Consider the following 13914-nt stretch of genomic DNA (forward strand, 5'->3'; position numbering starts at 1 on the left):
AGATTGTATTGCTGTTTCTTGAAGGTTGGTGTCATAAAACAAATGCCATGAACACGCACACATCTCGTGCTGAATACGCCAAACATTCCACGCTCAATCAAACACAACCCAGATTGTGAAACAATGATTCGTACATATGCAATCTCAGAAACAGTCTAGATGACTTCAGAATAAGAAGGCGAAAGGCGTTAGTTTGTCTTACATTTATTGTACATTAATATCCATTAACACCATACGCGGTAAAACGGTTGTGTGCCACTGCGCTCAAAGTTCTTATTATTTCAACTTCCATCGGCTACCGCTAACTTTTTTGACGTGCAACCAAACGGATCCCAGCTGTATGTAGCGCTGCAAGCTAGCAGTGGACGTAACCTGAGACACTTAACTCAACTGGTTGTTTTCACACATGGCACTGCACCCAACCTTACGGTGAGCAAAGAGCCAATCATGTGAATGCATTTCATAGTGTTTATGTGTGTCTTCAGTATGCCAATTTATGACACGTGTACCCTTAGCTTCTTAGAACATCTGATTTGTTCTCTGGGAGAAAGACAAAGACCAAAAGAAACAAAAATCTAGGAGTGGAACAAAAAAAGTAAAAAACAACAAAACTAATGTTTAAGTGAAAGGGAACACAGATAGTTGTGTGTGAGGCGGACATGAGATGATGGCACAATAAATGGCAATGAGAGAACGGAGGGAGTAGTAGGTAAGGATCGAGGGAGTTCAGAGGAGAGAAACAAATGGGAGATGGTGGGAATGATGGATATTGCTCAGCCCTGCTAACTGCACACACACACACACACACACACACACACACACACACACACACACACACACACACACACACACACACACACACACACACACACACACACACACACACACACACACACACACACACACACACACACACATCCCCTGGGACGAGTGCTTATGACCCCACATTGCCCTGTGGGCTTTGAGAGTATGGCTGCTCTAAGTGCAAGCTCCCTGAATAACAGGGACAGGCAGAGGATCATTTACTGACAAACAGTCACCCACTGATAATATTAGTGTAGGTTGAGCAAGATATCACTCACACACACACACACACACACACACACACACCACACACACACACACACAAAACCATCATAGCAGCCCTATGCTAACACTTGAGCGCATATATTGTGTTTTACAATGCTTTAATTGGGCCAGTACTCAACACTACAAAGAACAAGCACATTTGATTTTTGTCCCTACTGTTACTACACACTGTCAGGACTTTCCAATGAATGGAGAAACACATGATGTAGTTATTGTAGGTGTCGAGTCAGACAAACTATAGGAGGAGCAATGTGAGCTACTGTACAGCATGCAACAACTTATTTAATGGTGCCTTTCACTGCTGATTTATCTAATGTGTATAAATCAGTAAATATAAAACGTGATCCGTCTCTTAAAGTTGTGTCAACCACAGAACTTATTTCAATTTTCCAAAATCCTACGGAGAAATCCTATTGACTCTGAGACGAGGGAGCCGGAAGTGGTGAAATGCTAACTCACCTCCGGGTTTCAGGACAATTTCCTGCACCACTTTATTCCAGGTTTGTAATACAGCACAGGAGCATCATCTGACCAATATGGTAACAACATATCTTCTTCTTCTTTCTTTTTGTATTTCCTCGCATGGGTTTAACCGAGGAGTGCTTTTTTTCTATCCACTTTTTGATTGGTCTATAACCAATTTCCCCACATGAGTCTTTAGGTTAAACAAGATAGCAATCTTTGTTTTCTATACTGTTCACTTTTAAAGCTCCTCCTCCAGCTGCTGTTCTTTGAGACAGGGGCCACTTAGAGGCTCAGTGTGTGTGTGTGTGTGTGTGTGTGTGTGTGTGTGTGTGTGTGTGTGTGTGTATTGTGGAAAATATTTAACTCTCTTATGTGTGTTTAGGATGCCAGTAGTCTGAATTACTGACTGGATAATGAGTTGGCACTCAGTTTTTTACATTTTTGTCCCAATTTTTTTATAAATAGATGAATATATTGTATTGTATTTTATACATTCACACACACAAACGCACACCCATCCCCACAAGTCAGTGTGTTGGTGTTCTCTTTGTCTAAATCTGAATTGGTGTTGCATTTGATGTATTTTGGACAGAAAACAATTGATCTGTTTTGCTAGATAAACACTGCACATGTATAAATAAAGCACATAAACACACACCTACACACACACAAACACAAACATGCATCAGTGAGTTTGTCAGTAGCTTTCTGGCCCCGGCACACACACTCTTGTATTGGCACTGTAACAGCAGCATGTAAATACAGTGTCAGCAGCTCCCCAGCTGAGTGGCATGGGGAGATGATTAGCCAGGCTATAGCACACACGCATGCACGCATGCACACATGCAAACACACACACACACACATACACACACACACGCTACAACAGCATCTGTGTTTCTGAATAATCGCAGTATTTCAGTGTGTTGCGATGCTGCTGCAGTCACACTAACTGTTGCCACTCCAAATCTAATCTCCCCTCACTGGCCCCCCCCACTCCCCTTGCCACTGCCACTATATGCTGTATATGCTAATATTATCTCAGGTTTTTTTTAAAGCATTTTGCATATTTTGAACTATCACATGCTGTTCATTACTGCTTTTCAGCGTGGAGCTAGTTCCACATCAAAATCCTTTTATATGGTAGGCTAATGCAGAACCAGGCTTGGGAAAAAGTACATTTTAGAGTGTAAAAGCATAAAAAAAGACACTGTTCAAACACATCAACATGAAACTGTTTTCATGTACAATAGAGGTGGATAGACTGAAAAAAACTACAGAAAAGTTACCCTTAACTATTGTAATTGAATGTTGTAATGGTTCAATATTGAATTTAAACTTTTCAGAACTGAAGATGGTTTCCTTATTCAACCAATTAAACATTTTCTAACAGATTTTCCCAAAAATATCGTGTTGACATTTTATAAAGTATGCATATTAAAAATGATTAGTAATAATACAGAGGCGAAATCACATTCAACACCTGACAACTACTACTATAGTCTTTTTAAACATTTGTATTTTTAGTTCAGACCGTTACTATTTTATTTAATTCGTATTGATTGTCGTAGAGATAAAATCAAAGCATTTTAATGCCTAAAATTGGCCTATCATTCTAAAATGCATTCATTTGATTCTCAGAACACTTAACTAAATGATGCAAGTAACATTACGTAAACAAACATATAAAAGCTATATTCACCATCATTTTGATTACAGCAGGCAAAATAAAATGTCATAAACAACTATCAAGGTTTTTTGTGCACATTTCGTGAAGCAGTATGTGTCTCTGGAACCATGGCGAGCCAGCGGAGAAACATTCTGTGCGATATTACCGTAAACATGTTCCCAGTTTGGTAGATCATGTAGCCGGTTGGAGGAACAGCTCCATTCGTCAGGTGTCCGGGTCGATGGAACACCTCTTCAGATCGATGGCACGCCTCGCGAAACCAAGGCTCGCACTGCAGCCAGCCATGCCCCTTTAACCACCCTCGACACACACACACACACACACACACACACACACACACACACACACACATACACACATACACACACACACACACACACACACACACACACACACACACACACACACACACACACACACACACACACACACATTGGACACACACACAAACAAGCCATCCCACCAATTTGTCTGTGCATGTCAAATCACAATAATTAAGCATTATCGATCTCGTATTCAATTAACTTCATTAATGTGGGTTGCGCTGCTGATTGGGGAAGGATGAGGGAGACGGGGTGGGAGGGGGACGAGGGTGGATATTATAGGATCTCATTAAGTGGGAATCGGCGTGGGGGTATATAGATGTAACAAATATGTATAAATACACTCACACGTTGGGTCCATGTGAGAAAGGCCTTCAGCTTTGTCTCAACAAAAAATCCCTACATGAGACTGATGTGGACTGTCACACATACACACACACACACACACACACACACACACACACACACACACACACACACACACACACACACACACACACACACACACACACACACACACAAGCAGAAGTGTAAACAGGCAGCGCTGGCGTGCCTGTGTGTCTGATAGGGCTGTTAAGTGGTTATATAAGCATGATAAACTGTTTCCTAACATCATAACATCTGCAGAGTGCAAAGGCATTTCCTCACATAGAAATCACAGAAACATAGTTCAGAATCAGGGGGTATTATTGACCCTAAATCCAACATATTAAATTACTTTAATTTGACTTTTTATCATGAGATTTATTTACTATTACAGAAGGGGTTTGTAATTTTCTTCCGATGTGAAGAATATTTTCCGAGCACAACAGCATGGTGTTTCCTTTCCTCAAAATCCTCAATCTCTCTCTGCTCATTTTTTGAAAATTGACATCAAACCAGCTACTCCACCCTGCTGAAAATTCATCTGTTACCTCTCTTTCTTTTTTTGCTAATTAAAAGGGCACCTGCTTACCTGGAGTGTTTGGCCCAGGCTTCCTCTACTACAGCAGTTGTGTGTGTGTGTGTGTGTGTGTGTGTGTGTGTGTGTGTGTGTGTGTGTGTGTGTGTGTGTGTGTGTGTGTGTGTGTGTGTGTGTGTGTGTGTGTGTGCGTGTATTCTCCATATTTGTTTCAGTATGCTGGGTCATATAGTGTTGTGAACCTTGCGGCCTGGACCCGGGCCTGTAGCCTTGGGGATCATCTCTGCATGAATGTGTGTGTGTGTGGCCCCGGTCTTGACTTCCGTCCAAAGCCCTCCCTCCTATCATCTCCTTCTACCACGTTTATTCCTCCCTTCTCTTCCATTTTTGGGTTGCACAATGAATTTGGTGACAGTGTCATTGGACTGCATTACCTGCAAGAATAACTGCATTCATGGATAAGGTGTAGAGTGACACTTTCCCCAATCTGGGAAAAACACAAACATCTGGCTCAATGAAGAACTGGTTCTCTCTATCTTGCTTCATATTATTGGCTGGTAATTTTTTGGCTTTAATTAGTTTTTGTTTTTTGGGGACAAGCTAGCAAACAGCCCTGAAAAAAAACTACAAATAATCTGTTTGCAGTAGTATTATGAAATCACAACAGCTTGTCCTAAAAAATGTATTAATGATATCGGTTTTAAGTTTAAACATTATTAAGAACATACTACATAGGTGTTCATAATACAGGAGATGCTAATAGTTAAATAAAAAAGACATATAAAATAGCAGGAGGATATAAATTACATTTAAAGATTGGGATCCACTACTGTACACAATCAAACAGTGACATCTCCAGCTACGTTTCGATGGACAGCGACACAGCAAAGGAAGCCACGTTGTACGTACACTGTAATCAGCTGTATTTGAGGATGTCACTAAACCATGCAGGCAGCTGTAGATTAGCAGATTTGATGCAAACCATTGTATCAATTTATTGCAACACTGCACCTGTTACAAGTCAAAATGTTTCCATGTTTCAACAACCTCTGCCTCAAACATCATGCTCCTCTTGCTCCATGTAGGTGGATATAGCCTACACACACCGCCGTTTCTTTCAGTGCACGCAGGCTCTTTCTGGCAAACACAATTTTCTCCCTGATCCTCAGCATGTGTCTCTATCACACATTTGCAGGTACACAGATGACACACATAGACAGAAGTACACACTGTGTTCCTATCACACAGAGGCAGCTAATTTGAATTTTAAAGGAGATTTCACATTGATGTTTGGCCTTGATGAGAGCGCTGGGCTGCTGTGTTCGGCTGTTTCCTCAGCCAGAGCATTGTTCTCTTAAACAGCTGTCGTTTTGGCTGATTCAGAACAGATGGCATGTACATGTGGGTCTGCTCGGCTGCACGTATGTGCGGGCGGGTGGATGTGTCTCCGAGACAGAGTGGGGGAGAGGGAGGAAGAGAGATGGGGAAGCTCTGAAACCTTGAGATGGGGGTTGTGCGTGTGTGTGCGTATTTTATATCCATAAATGCTAAAAACATGCAGCTGAAATGCATCAATGCATAGATGAAATGCAATAAAAAAAATAGTTATCATGCATTATTTTAAACGCATTTAAAGGCATTTCATAGACAACATGTTTTGTTTTTGTGAGAGTGAATGCTGGAGGAGAGGGCTTGTTTAACGGAGAAGTTCCTGAGATAGCCTGAAGGCAAAGAGTTGTTAGAGTACAGCAGTTACAGTACAACTGGTGTGTGTGTGTATGTGTGTGTGTGTGTGTGTGTGTGTGTGTGTGTGTGTGTCTGTGTGTGTGTGAGTGTGAGTGTGTGTGTGTGTGTGTGTGTGTGTGTGTGTGTGTGTGTGTGTGTGCGTGTGGGTGTGTGTGTGTGTGTATATGTGAGACGGTTTGTGTGTGTGTGTGATGGGCTCAGGGATATCTGTGTCTCTGTGCATCTGTTTGTCCCATAGTGGTGTCGTATCATTGCCGATGGCAACCAGTACCCTGACAATGACAGAGACTCCTCTCTGCTGATACACACACGCACACACACGCACACACACACACACACACACACACACACACACACACACACACACACACACACACACACACACACACACACACACACACACACACACACACACACACACACACACACACACACACACACACAAAACAACTTGCGGTGCTCAGTTAGAGATGGGAGCAACAACAGCTCAAGTGTGGTATATGATATGGCAGGTTGTTTACGTCTGTTTTCAATTTGTATGTCTGGCATTCATTTTTGAACTGTAGGCGTGATTAGAAGTTTTGTTTTCAATCTAGGTAACTCGTAGAATACTGTATACATTACTTTAGGACCTTATGAAAGGTGATTTTTAGAAATTTGAGTCATTTTTTCATACATTCTGGAATTTCTTGAAAATTATTATTTTTATTATCCATTAATCCAGTCTTTTTCAGTAATGAGATGACATTTTATATGTTTCTTCATTATTTGTTAAGACATTGTTTGGTTTAAAAATAAGCAGTTTGTCATTTTAGCCCTTTCTGATAAAACTAATGTTTTATCAGCACTATGTTTTCATGTTTACTTGAGTTTAACTGCATTTTTATTATAGATATTACACAACTCTGCAGTTCTTTTTAGATGTATCTAACCTTTGCATGCCTTTGAAAGTGGTACTTAGTGATTGAATATGTGCTTCCGTGCCACACCCGTCCCGCTGACCGCCTCGCTCTGTGTTTACATACCAGCCCAGATGAGTGATGGCCTGTTGCAGAAAGGAATGCTAGGCACAAGGCCGCTGACGTTCACATGCACACTCATCTTCTTTACCAGTGTAGTTGCTAAAACAAGAAGTTTGTGTAAGTTGCCTGTGTATGCTTCAATTGTTATTCAGAAATCCAGCCTTAATCACAAAGTTTGAGCATGCGGCATTTCTCATCTGATGTTGTCCCATCCCTTTCATAGACTTATTAACAGAAGAAAACATTCATAGATGTACAAAGAGGCGGAATGTGATTTGTCTTGATACATATTTTCTGTTTATGATTTCCATTGTATTATTCTTAAACTAGAGGGATTTGAATATAAATTGAAAGCCTCAAGCCCACTCCCTGAAGCTAAACTGTAAATAATAACTCTAAACTTTTTCTAATCTTTGGTAATTGAAGCAAATGTGTTTTGCGGGGAGAGATTTGTTGCAGGCAAACGTACATACATTTGTTTTTATTTACGAGGAGACGAAGGCTGAGCAGTGTAATGAGTGAAAATGCATGCTTAATTTAAATGGCGAGTGTGTCTGTTAGGGAATGCATTAGAGTCTGCAGAAGAAGCGTAAGACATATTAATTGACAGACAGGAACCGCTGTCTCCGAGGTTGATACAAGTAATTTATTACTTCAGAAACGAATGCCACCGCCAGAATGTGCTTCATTAATTTCAAATTTAGTTTTAATTTCAAGCTGTTGCCCCTTGAGAAGAATAAGGTGGCGAGTTCTGTTTGAAGAGACTTTTTTTCCCCCCTCTCCCTCCCTCCATCCCTCTTTCCATCCTCCGTCTTTCTTTCTCTCTGGCTGTCTCTGATTTTCTGCAGTACAGAACAAAGACCTGGGAGTGGGGAGAGAATAGGAGGGGGTGGCAACTTGATTCCAATTTGAAAACAATGTCAATGTAAAATAAGGAAGTTAGAACAGACTTACAGCAAAAGTTTATGATAGGAAATACTTGTGTCTGTGAATGCCATTGGATGATTGCTGCGTTTCCTCTTGAGAAAGAGTGAATGTTTGTATCTTGTGATTCTATCAGTTCCCTGCTTGGTGAACAAAAAATAATACAGAGTTGAAAATCTCCTTCATTAGATATGCTGTCAGTGTGGTTCTAACAAATCTGTCTCTGTTTTTTCTTGTCTCTGTCTGAGCAGCATATGTCCCCGAAGATGAGAAGGAAGCAGCCCTGTTGGATGAGGACCTTGAAGGAGATGACTCAGCGCAGGAAGGGGAGGAGCCTGCCGCTAAGTTCCTATGTCAGGAGAGGCCGGGATCCACTGGCTTCCATGACTCCCCCAATGCAGCTGACTTTTCTGGGCAAGAGCTGGACAGCGAGTCTCACCTGAGTGAATCCAGTGACAGAATGTCTGATTTTGAGATATCGTCACTTAAAAATGAGGATGATATGCTCCTCTCTAAAGACCCGAATGCCCTTTCCCTATCTTCCCCCTCTGTCATGATGGCTGCTGCCACTGCTGCTGCCACAGTAACTGGAGATGAGGCCATATTAGCGACAACAGGGTCTGTGGCTGACAGCCTGGAGAAGATGAAGGCCATTTACACCTCCTTCCTGACCAACTCCTATTGGTCCACACTGAATCTAAACCTGAGCCAGCCCCCTCCAGAGAAACCCCCTCGCAGCCACAGCAGCAACAGCAGCAGCAGCAGTAGCAGTAGCTGTGGAAGTGGAGGCTATGACTGGCACCAGACAGCTATGGCTAAGACCCTCCAGGCCACACAGAACCACCACAACAGAATGGGCATGGTTCAACACCCCACAGTGGCTGTATCTGCAGCATCTACGGAGAACAACCTATTTAGTACCGTCCAGCTGTACCGGCAGAGCTCCAAGCTGTATGGCTCCATATTCACTGGTGCCAGCAAGTTCCGCTGTAAGGACTGCAGTGCAGCCTACGACACACTAGTGGGGCTCACGGTGCACATGAACGAGACAGGACACTACCGAGATGATAACCACGAAACAGGTGGTGAGGGTGCGAAACGGTGGTCGAAACCAAGAAAGCGGTCATTGCTAGAGATGGAAGGGAAAGAGGATGCACAGAAAGTCCTCAAGTGCATGTACTGTGGGCACTCCTTCGAATCCCTTCAGGACCTAAGCGTCCACATGATCAAGACAAAACACTACCAGAAAGTGCCTCTGAAAGAGCCTGTTACACCAGTGGCAGCTAAGATTATCTCCTCGGCTCGAAAGAGAGTCACTATGGACCTTGACATCCCTAGCTCACCAGACTCCAATGGAGGCACCACACCCAAGCCCAACTCCCTCAACGACTCTAATGACATACACCAGAAGGTCACCAATCCTTACATCACACCTAACAACCGCTATGGACACCAGAATGGTGCAAGCTACGCCTGGCAGTTTGAATCCAGGAAGTCACAGATCCTCAAATGCATGGAGTGTGGCAGCTCTCATGACACACTGCAAGAGCTTACGGCTCACATGATGGTAACCGGACACTTTATTAAGGTCACCAACTCTGCTATTAAGAAAGGCAAACCCATTTTAGAAACGTCCACCCCAACCCCCACACCCATTTTAACAGAAGAAAAGTTCCAGTCCGTTCCCCTTGCTGCCACAACATTCTCCCCTCCACCTGCCCCAGTGCCTCCTCCAAACAGCATCTCCCCCACTGCCATGGTTGTGGAGATAAAAAAGGAGGAGAAGGAGGAGGAATGCACTAAAGAGTCCATCCTGAACAATGATAATCTCAAGGAGAAGAAAGCAGGAGGTGAGGACGAGGCTGAAGTGAAGTTTGACATTTCTTCAAAATACTCGTATCTGACTGAGGAAGATCTTGATGAAAGTCCAAAAGGGGGTTTTGACATCCTCAAGTCCTTGGAGAACACAGTGACATCAGCCATCAACAAAGCCCAGACTGGAGCTCCAAGCTGGGGTGGATATCCCAGTATCCATGCTGCTTACCAGCTCCCTAACATAATGAAGCTCTCGCTTGGCAACACTGGAAAGAGCTCTGCCCTTAAATACATGTTCCCTGGAGGAGATACTTTTTCTCCTACTGGTAAAAACCAGCCTTTAATCTCCCATCCAAGAAGACAGAACTCCCCGCTGCCAAAAAACAACTTCCATGCTATGGAGGAACTGGTCAAGAAAGTGACAGAGAAAGTGGCCAAGGTAGAGGAGAAAATGAGAGAGCCCAGCAGTGCTGTGAGGGGATCTCCTCTGAGACGAACCACACCCTCACCGTGCAACAGTGAGGCAGGGAACTCAGCCCGAGGAGACTCACCCAAAGAAAACAGAGCGGGAGCCTGTAAAACTCCAGAGAATACAAGTGAAGCGGAAAAAGCAGTAGGTGATGGAAGCGGAGCCAATCTCAGAGATTCAAACGGAGATGTATCCATAAAGGAAACAGTGGAAAATGGAGTGGAATCGACTGATGTGACATCCCCCCTGCCTACCTCCCTGTTAGGAAGTACAGCTATCATCACAGACCATCCACCTCCAGAACAGCCATTCGTCAACCCTCTCAGCGCACTGCAGTCAGTAATGAACGCCCACCTGGGGAAAGCCGCTAAGCCTGCCCTGCCCTCCCTTGACCCCATGAGCATGCTGTTCAAGATGAGCAACAGCCTGGCAGAGAAAGCAGCGGTGGCGTCTTCCACCCCACCAGCACAGACCAAAAAGTCGGGTAATGAACGCTTAGACCGCTTCTTCTACCAGCAACATCTTAACAGCGACCAACCCATCGATCTCACCAAAGGCAAACATGCTGACAAAAACGGCATCAGTGGTTCTTTGGGTTCAACAGCTCTCTCTTCAACCACCACCACCCCGTCCTCGATTTCTCCATCCTCCACTGTCACTATGACCAAAGCCTCTGCTGCAGTAGCTTCCTTTATGTCCAGCTCCCCTTTGAGAGAAAACGCACTGTCAGACATCTCTGATATGTTGAGGAACCTGACAGAAAGTCATGCCGTCTCCAAGTCCTCCACCCCTACCAGCCTGTCCGAGCGCTCCGACATTGAAGGGATGACACAAGAGGATATAGAAGATGTGTCACCAGCCCAGAAACGCAAAGGCCGACAGTCCAACTGGAACCCTCAACATCTCCTCATCCTACAAGCCCAGTTTGCCTCCAGTCTGAGACAAACAAGCGACGGCAAGTATATGATGTCGGACCTGAGTCCGCAGGAGAGAATGCACATCTCCCGTTTCACAGGCCTCTCAATGACTACAATATCCCACTGGTTGGCTAACGTCAAGTACCAGCTGAGGAGAACCGGTGGCACCAAGTTCTTGAAAAACTTGGATTCCGGTCACCCAGTGTTCTTCTGCAGCGACTGCGCCTCTCAGATCCGTTCGCCATCCACCTATGTCAGCCACTTGGAATCCCATCTGGGGTTCCGTCTGCGAGACCTGGCCAAGCTTTCTGGGGAGCAGCTGCTCAGCCAGATTTCACAGCAACATCATCAACAACGCCATGCCAAAGGACTATCTGAAAAACTGCTTGCTAATCTTCACCCATCCAGCCACCCATTAGCCTCCTCTTTACCCACATCCCTAGCTTCTTCCTTATCCATTTCCCTGCCCTCAACTGAATCCCCTTCACCCTCCCCAGAAGACGATGACATTGCCGCTATGTACCAGTGCAAGCTCTGCAACCGGACTTTTGCGAGCAAGCACGCAGTCAAGCTTCACCTGAGCAAAACTCATGGGAAGTCCCCCGAGGACCATCTCATGTATGTGTGTGAGCTGGAGAAACAGTAGCACTGGCTTGGGACAATGCTGCGTTCTTTTGTAACGTCTCACTCTTCCTTGCTGTCTCTCTAAAGACTTTCACCGACATTTCTTTCAAACAAAAGAAAGGATTATTAACGTGACGGAACTGCACAAAGATGCCACACAACTACTGTTTTGAGTTTTGGCACATGGTTTTACATTTTTTGTTGTAGCAGTAGTTTATTTTTTTCAGTTGCTGTGTGAGGTAGACTCACTCTGACCTAAGACACTTGATTTTAGTGATCTCCTTTGACAGGAACAGTGACGTTTCTTCCAGATGTTCAGATGGGGGCTTCTGTCATTGAGAAGATACAGTATATGAAGGTTTAAAAAAAGAGATTCTAAAATGAAGTGATTTGTATTTTGAAACTTGTGTAAATGGAATTAAGTTCCTTTATATTTTGACATCACTGGGATGTGATGAGCTGCATGCATAAATGAAACAGTTTAGTTAAACATTTTATAACTAAAACTGGTGCACTTTCCATGATTTATTTTTCTTTAGTTTTACTCTGCCGCTCGCTCTGTTTGTTTTTGTTTTTTTTGTGCTGGAGTCAGCATTTGAAATTTAACCCTCTGAGTACGTCAAAGCACTTCTACACCTGAAATCCAAATGCTATTGACTCAAGATCTGATATTGTGAATTATTGAAGCTATTGTGAGATATAGATGGCTGTTTCCGACGAATACAGTGTCTAATCCTAGAAAAAAAGGAGATACTCTATTCAATGCAAGGTTTTCATCCTGGGATTAATATTTGTTTAAGGTATGTTTGCAGGATTTCACACGATATGTAGCTATGTGGTCAAAACATAAAGAAAAAAAATAAGTATTTTACTTTGGTCGATCAGGGACCTATATTAATTCAGGTCTGTGTAACATATGTATATAAAAACATTAAGTAATTCCTGTCTAAATTATGCATAATTTCTATATTTTTTAATTTAAAAGGATTATGACTATCTGCTGGTGCACAGTATATGAAGACATGAATAAAATTGTTTTGCACAATAGTTTTATAAATGTGTTATTTAATCAAAAGGATACGAAAAAAAAAAAGATAGGTAGCAAAAGGATGACAACAGGTGAATCTTTTTATTCCCAACTCGTGCTCAAAGGGTTAAAGACTCTCTTTACCAGACACTACTACATGTGCCACTGTATGAACACTTAAAAGATATTAAAAGGTTGTACAAAAAGATGTTACTTTATAAAGATATTTCACATGTAAACTGTTATTTATAAGCACTCTTGGTTGTTTCATATCGTTGAATGCCTTTTTCGATTGGTCCTACTTTTTTGTTCTGTCTAATTACTCTGCCATGATTCCACACTGCAGCTTTATCTTTTTGGGATATGAAAGGTAACCATGGTTACACTAACCTCTTGAGTGACAAGATCTGCTACATTTTCTGGCAGTTAATTTGCTGAAGTAACTGACAGCTGCCAGGGTAGAGAAATAAAAAAAAGAATCCTTATGTGTAAAATATCGGCATGTAAACAGCACAGATACTGTAATGCATTCTGTGCCGTTAGTCTTTTTTCATTTCCTTTTCTGTTGTTGTTGTTCTTGACAATGAACCCCCATTATATGACTTCATATAACCTTGTTTTCTACTGCAGCATTAAAAAAAGGAAACTGTTTTTTGCAATAATGTGTGTATGCATCGTGTGTGTCGTGGCTATCAATTATGTGTGTGCTGTGCAGTCCCTAATGAGCACATTAGACTGGGAGTGTGTCAACGTCTGTCTGTGACGAGCTGCATGCTAGTTTACAGTGAGTGGCAGCAGCGGGGGAGACAAACACACACACAGAGGCTCACACACACACTCACACACACAAATCCAGACATGCAAACAGACACCATCATTGTTGGGTTTACCCAGTAGCCTCT

General features: G+C 42.9%; 1 protein-coding gene across 2 annotated transcripts in view; it reads left to right on the forward strand.

Annotated features, from left to right (window-relative positions):
* Positions 1 to 13674, forward strand: part of tshz3b (teashirt zinc finger homeobox 3b) — a 40675-nt gene extending 27001 nt beyond the window's left edge. For both annotated transcript variants that reach the window (XM_063880469.1, XM_063880470.1), the window contains one exon: positions 8412 to 13674. In XM_063880469.1, the coding sequence (XP_063736539.1) occupies positions 8412 to 12007 (3596 nt within the window). In that variant the 3' untranslated portion in view covers positions 12008 to 13674. The remainder of the gene's footprint in view (positions 1 to 8411) is intronic.
* Positions 13675 to 13914: the final 240 nt, after the last annotated feature.

Source organism: Eleginops maclovinus, chromosome 4 (genome assembly GCF_036324505.1).
Source record: "Eleginops maclovinus isolate JMC-PN-2008 ecotype Puerto Natales chromosome 4, JC_Emac_rtc_rv5, whole genome shotgun sequence".
NCBI classification, from domain to species: Eukaryota; Metazoa; Chordata; class Actinopteri; order Perciformes; family Eleginopidae; genus Eleginops; species Eleginops maclovinus.